The sequence below is a fragment of the Strongylocentrotus purpuratus genome, unplaced genomic scaffold, assembly GCF_000002235.5.
Source record: "Strongylocentrotus purpuratus isolate Spur 01 unplaced genomic scaffold, Spur_5.0 spur5_contig_278, whole genome shotgun sequence".
Classification (NCBI taxonomy): domain Eukaryota; kingdom Metazoa; phylum Echinodermata; class Echinoidea; order Camarodonta; family Strongylocentrotidae; genus Strongylocentrotus; species Strongylocentrotus purpuratus.
The window spans coordinates 1-6,099 of NW_022144928.1; the positions used below are offsets into that span (position 1 = coordinate 1).

The following is a 6,099-nucleotide window of genomic DNA, read 5'->3' on the forward strand; positions in this document are numbered from 1 at the left end:
CGATTGGATAGATTTTGCGTGACCGTGACCTGCAAGTCATCATGACCACGACCCTGCACGGTTTGAAACGGCCGTTAAGACTGAGTCAATCATCACTCTTTTATTCCAGGCCCATTCATAAATGCGGTGTCCTTTTTTTGTTTGAAAAGCATAATAATGTAGGAAAATCTGTAAAAACTTATCTTCTTTGTAAATTTGCAACTCCTTTCAGTTGCTCGGGCTCCGTTTCGAAGTCATAAGGGTCGAAATGCTGAGATTGTACTCTTTCACATCTTTAACCAAAATAGTTGACCAGGGTCGACAAATGTCTCATTTTAGCTCGATCGCATCACAAATATAAAATAAGTTTTTATTAACCCTAACCCACCTCACTCCTCCAAAATCCTCCTGGCGGTTTTAGAGGATTCTAGAGGATTGAGGATGAATGGTGATTGAATCAAATGAGGATTCTGGAGGATTGAGGATGAATGGTGATTGAAGCACAAGAGGATTTTGGAGGATTGAGGATGAATGCATTTTGAGGCAGGACTGTCTGATGATTTTGAAGGATTTGCGTTGGGTTATCCTTCATTTAAACACGAGTGCAAAATTTTGGGATGAGGAGGATTTTGGAGGATTGAGGATGAATGCATTTTGAGGCAGGACTGTCTGACAATTTGAAAAATTTAGGCGGAGTTGCAAAATTTTGGAGGATTTTGGAGGATTGAGGATGGTTGTAAGCAACAAGGGCCTAGGGGGGTAGGGTTAAAGTTCATTCGTGCCGTGAACCCCTCTGACATGTCTGTTAAGAGAAAACCCGAGTACAGAGCATGTATATTCGGGTATTTGCCTCAGCCTATACCAGGGCCCAATTTCATAGCGCTGCTTAACAGCCGACTTTATGCTTACCGAGCCTCCATCTATTTCATAGGGACCGTTAAGCAGTAAGCACAGCAAAAGCACGCTTAACCCCAGAAGAAAACTTTGCTTAAATCAGTGACGCAACAATAGAAATCTCCATGCGCGTGCAACCGTAAGCATGAAATAGTGCTTAAGCAGCAGCAGCATGATTTTCTGCTATAGTAAGCACAACTTTTCTGCTTACTGTTAAGCAGTGCTAGAAATTGGGCCCAGAATTTCAACTCAATCTCAACATTAAATCCCCCTGGAGGAGTTTTATTACTGGTTGACATGGTTGAATGGCCACAATCAGCAGGAAACAATTCTTTAAAAAAATTCTTTGCCAATGCAGATCCTCAACTACACACCGGATTGGCGAGAATTGTTGTCTCCTTGGTTACCAATGATGAAATACCCAAGCCCCACGCGCACAAGCATTGTGGTAAACACTGCAATGATGGAGTGTGCACTGTGCAACTCGGACCCACCGATATGACGCAAGGTAGGCAACCAGTCTTTATTCAGGACAGTGGTTTTAGTTTGTTTGTTTTAGTTTGTTGAAATATTCTGAGAAGTGTTCATGAACGCCCAGGAATGTTCTTAGTTGGGTTAATTAAAACGACAAATATATATATATATATTCTTAGTTGGGCTGTTTTGTTGTCATTTTTTATGTGTGAGCTACCGTACATGTACTGGAATGCTTTGGATTGTCTCGGGTCCGAGCGCCAGATTCCCAAGACTACAATGTAGATTTTGATTCAAGATCCCAATCCAGTTTTGGACCTAGACTATGCAAGAGTAGGTTTTATTATTAACCTTGACCCCCATGGGTATTCTTCAGGTACCCTGCTAAATTATGCAACAATATCCAACTCAACTCAAGTGAGAGCCCTGCTACATGGTACATGTTAAATGCAACAAACTGATTCTGTTGCATTGTGCAGTGAAACCAGTGCATACCAGCCTTGGCACCAAGCAGTTACCCTGCTAAATGCAACAATATCCACTCAACTCAAATGAGAACCCTACTAAATGCAACCAAACTGCAACAGTGGATACTGTCGCATTGTGCAGTGAACCCAGTGCACACCAGCCTTGGCACCAAGCAGTTACCCTGCTAAATGCAACAATATCTAACTCAATTCAAACGAGAACCCTGCTAAATGCAACAAACTGCAATAGTGGATTCTGTTACATTGTGCAGTGAACCCAGTGCACACCAGCCTTGGCACCAAGCAGTTTACCCTGCTAAATGCAACAATATCTAACTCAATTCAAACGAGAACCCTGCTATATGCAACAAACTGCAATAGTGGATTCTGTTGCATTGTGCAGTGAACCCAGTGCACACCAGCCTGGCACCAAGCAGTTACCCTGCTAAATGCAACAATATCTAACTCAATTCAAACGAGAACCCTGCTACATTGTAAATGCAACCAAAAACTGCAACAGTGGATTCTGTTGCATTGTGCAGTGAACCCAGTGCATACTAGCCTTGGCACCAAGCAGTTACACTGCTTATGCAACACACTGCAGCAGTGGATACTCTTGTATCACCTTATGAGCAGTTGCATTGTACCATGCTACAGACAGTGGATACTCTTGTATTGCCTTGGCACTATGATGAGCAGTTACATGTACCATGCTAAATGCAACAAAATTCAACAGTGGATTCTCTTGTATTGCCTTGGCACTATAAGCAGTTACCCTGCTAAATGCAACCAAATGCGACAGTGGATACTCTTGTATGCCTTGGCACTATGATGAGCAGTTACCATGCTAAATGCAACAAGATGCAACAGTGGATACTCTTGTATCGCCTTGGCACTATGAGCAGTTACCCTGCTAAATGCAACCAAATGCGACAGTGGATACTCTTGTATCGCCTTGGCACTATGAGCGGTTACCGTGCTAAATGCAACAAGATGCAACAGTGGATACTCTTGTATCGCCTTGGCACTATGAGCAGTTACCATGCTAAATGCAACAAGAAGTAACAAAAGCACAGTACTTGAGGTGGCTGCTAAATGCAACAGTATGCAACACATTTTTACCTTTGTTTGCTTCCTGTTGCATTAGCAGGGTTTAATGTTGTTGTACATACATGTAAATTTGTTCATATCCAGTTTCCAAATTTGGGTATCCTCCACGTCACCCGCAAGAAAGTCGAAAAGGTCCTGAAGGACCGGTTGCGTGAGCAGCAGAAAATGTACCGCTCGGTGCTCAGCGACAAAGACTGCCGAGCACAGGGGATGATGGACACAGAAGACCAGCTGCCAAGAAGGCAAAGGAAGTGGCCAAAGAGTGGACCTGTCCGTGGTGCGGCTGTGTTTCCAGGCCTACCTTCCAGACGCGGACGGTCACTTCAACCAGCCACTGGCACCGGTCGTGTCTGTGCCCATATATGACAGCAGTAAGTGCCCCCTTTCACTGGAACGTCTTCCTTATTTTTATGTTTTCAAACATTCTTTCCTGATACCCACAAAGCCTCATTTTGAACTCTGTGTGTCTCATTTCCCAGAACGCCTCGCATTATATTATTTCATTTGCTGTTTTCCTTGCAAAATAAAACCTAATCACTTCATGAAATGAGACTTTGAACATGTTGAACCGAAAAATCCCCCTGACTTTTAGTTATTGAACTATTTCCTCTCAAAATTTAAAATCAGTGGGGTGCTGTGGTCCAATGGTTACGGTGTTCGACTCTTGTGCCGTGGCACATGTCCATGGGGTGAATCCTGACGGGGAAACATGGTGATTGTGCTCTTGAGCAATACCATTATGCTTCCTCCTTTGGATGGGACGTAAAGCCGTATGTCTCGCGTGTGTGCACGTTACAGAGCCCAGTAACACTTATCGCTAAGAGAAGGGGTTTGCCCCGGTGTTTCTGGCAGTGGCTGCAATATGCGCCGCAGCAACTTGTAAACCCTTTTATAAAGGTGCTACATGATGGGTCTCACATTTCTCATATATAACTTCATTTATCTGTCTTTAAAAAATAGACATAATTACCAGTGCCTTGAGCACCTAATTGTTGGTATCTACATGTAGGTGCGCTATATAAGACTTTGGTAAAACTATTGTTATTATTATTATTATTAGCACTAAAAAATCCATTGCTTGAAGAGCATGGAATATGCGACTTTAAAGATAAAATACAACATTTGCAACATCAAAAAAACCCAAATGGTAGATGTGCCTTTAATCTACTGTAATCGTCTTTGATCATTCCCCATTGGTCTTCCTTCCTCTAACTCTCATCATTCCAATCTCCCCCAAAAACAGAGGCACCGGGGGCCACCACCCTGAAAATCTGCCGTATGGACAAGAGCTCGGGCTGCGTGACGGGCAACGAAGAGGTCTACTTGCTGTGCGACAAGGTCCAGAAGGAGGACGTTTCAGTCCGGTTCTTTGAGTTGAACGGCAACGGGGACGTGGTCTGGGAGGCGCAGGGGGAATTCGGGCCGACAGATGTCCACAGACAGGTACGATGACCAAAGTTCGGGCAGAAATTAACAAATAATAATAATGCCCCGCTCCTGGGCCCCATGCATGAACAAGAGAGGGCGCTGTTTTACCACTTTGAAGAGCCCAGAGGACGGGACACACCATGTGCGCGTACTGGTTCGTGCGCGTATAGCGCGAGGTACCGGTACGAATGTGAGCAAAGCTATGGCGTCTTTGCGTGAGCATCAGGCGTCGTCAGCGACCTGTTTGAAAGGCCTCACCCATTGGTCTCCCCAACTCTTCCTCTTCTACCGTTGAGGGGGGGTACTTGTGTGCGAAGCCCGCATAGCATATTTTCTACCAAAGTCTCAAACCCTTCACAGTTTATGTATGACCTTATTCATCAAGCAAGGGACCATATTTCTGTAGCAGCTTGACATCAGTGCAGTCTGGTCTGTACTGTCACAGGTACCAATTGTAGTAAAGTGTCTTGCCCAAGAACACAAGCACCATGTCCCACGTCACGGTTTGAACCCATGTTTGTTCACACAAGAGTTGAATATAGTAACCATTGTTCCATAGCGCTTCACATGCTCCACATGTACAAAATCTATGGGGACTTTTGATAGAAGAAAAAAAAGAAAGGAAGAGGAAAAAAATCTGAACGAAAACAAAGGCTTTCAGGATGATATATGGAGATACTGATGATTTCTGGCTTCTTCAGACAGTGTCTGAAAAATCATGGTTTTTTGGGGTTCAGTTTTTTTTTCTGTGTTCTCTTTCTAATCCCAAAATTTGTACAAATTTATGCCAAATGATGGAATTTAGTATTGTGTGATTTACGTAGAAAATTGAGCTCAGTAGATTTCAAGTTTTTTGCTTATTTTGCCAAGTATAATTTTTATTCACTTCAGAGGCCGCCACAGTACTTTTTGTCCATTAATCAGCTTTCTCAAAATCACTAAAAGTGTGTCATTTGATGGAAAAAGAAATATGCAAATTCGTTTTGCTCTCTGCAGTTCGCCATCGTCTTCAAAACTCCCCGCTACAAGGACTGCTACATTCAGAAGCCGGTTTACGTCCAGGTCCAACCTGCAGCGCCGCTCCGATAAGGAAGTGAGCGACCCAAACCATTCACCTATCACCCCCAGCTCACGGGTAAGATCCTGGACAAAACCAGGAACAGATTGTTCGCTTTTGTTGTCAGCCGTGAAGGAAATTCCGGATTGGGACATCCTGGGAAATTCCCTTTTCTCACCTCTGAGCAATAGACTGTTCCAGATTTGGTCATTATAAGCACGCCCACCTTTGGTTGTGTGTACATTTTCTGAACCCACGCATTCAATTACTTCCCCTGCGACTCCTTGTGCAAGCCTGATTGTGTTCGATTTCAAGGGAATATGCCACATTTTCTTGTGCTGTAATTTTCAAAAATGGATGGATTTGGGGGTTAGTATTTTGTAGCAAATGTTGTTACACTGACTTAATTGAAGTTTTGTGTTTTGGCTTGTACCTGTTCATACATGTAGGTGGTGTAATCAATTGCCAAACAAAATGCGGACTAAAATATTGTAAAGTGGGGGCAGTATTTGAAGAAAAAAACCCAGTTTTTTTTTCAACGATGGTCAGCCGAAAGCACACCAGGTGCCAACTTATTTTGGTTTGCTTTCAACCAGTCGTTGAAGTCAAACACATCAAGAATTGAGAGAAATAAACATTTTTTGAAATTTGAATTATTCCTCCGCCAGAAAGTAAACAATAAACCAACCA

General features: G+C 43.2%; 1 protein-coding gene across 1 annotated transcript; it reads left to right on the top strand.

The window, feature by feature from the left end:
* Positions 1–1,231: 1,231 nt before the first annotated feature.
* Positions 1,232–5,441, top strand: LOC115922953 (nuclear factor NF-kappa-B p105 subunit-like; the record flags this gene model as incomplete). The annotated part of the gene is given in 5 exon segments (XM_030982777.1): positions 1,232–1,392; positions 3,009–3,184; positions 3,186–3,295; positions 4,168–4,367; positions 5,349–5,441. Coding segments are annotated over 5 exon segments (740 nt in total), but the record flags the coding sequence as incomplete, so codon positions are not given.
* Positions 5,442–6,099: the final 658 nt, after the last annotated feature.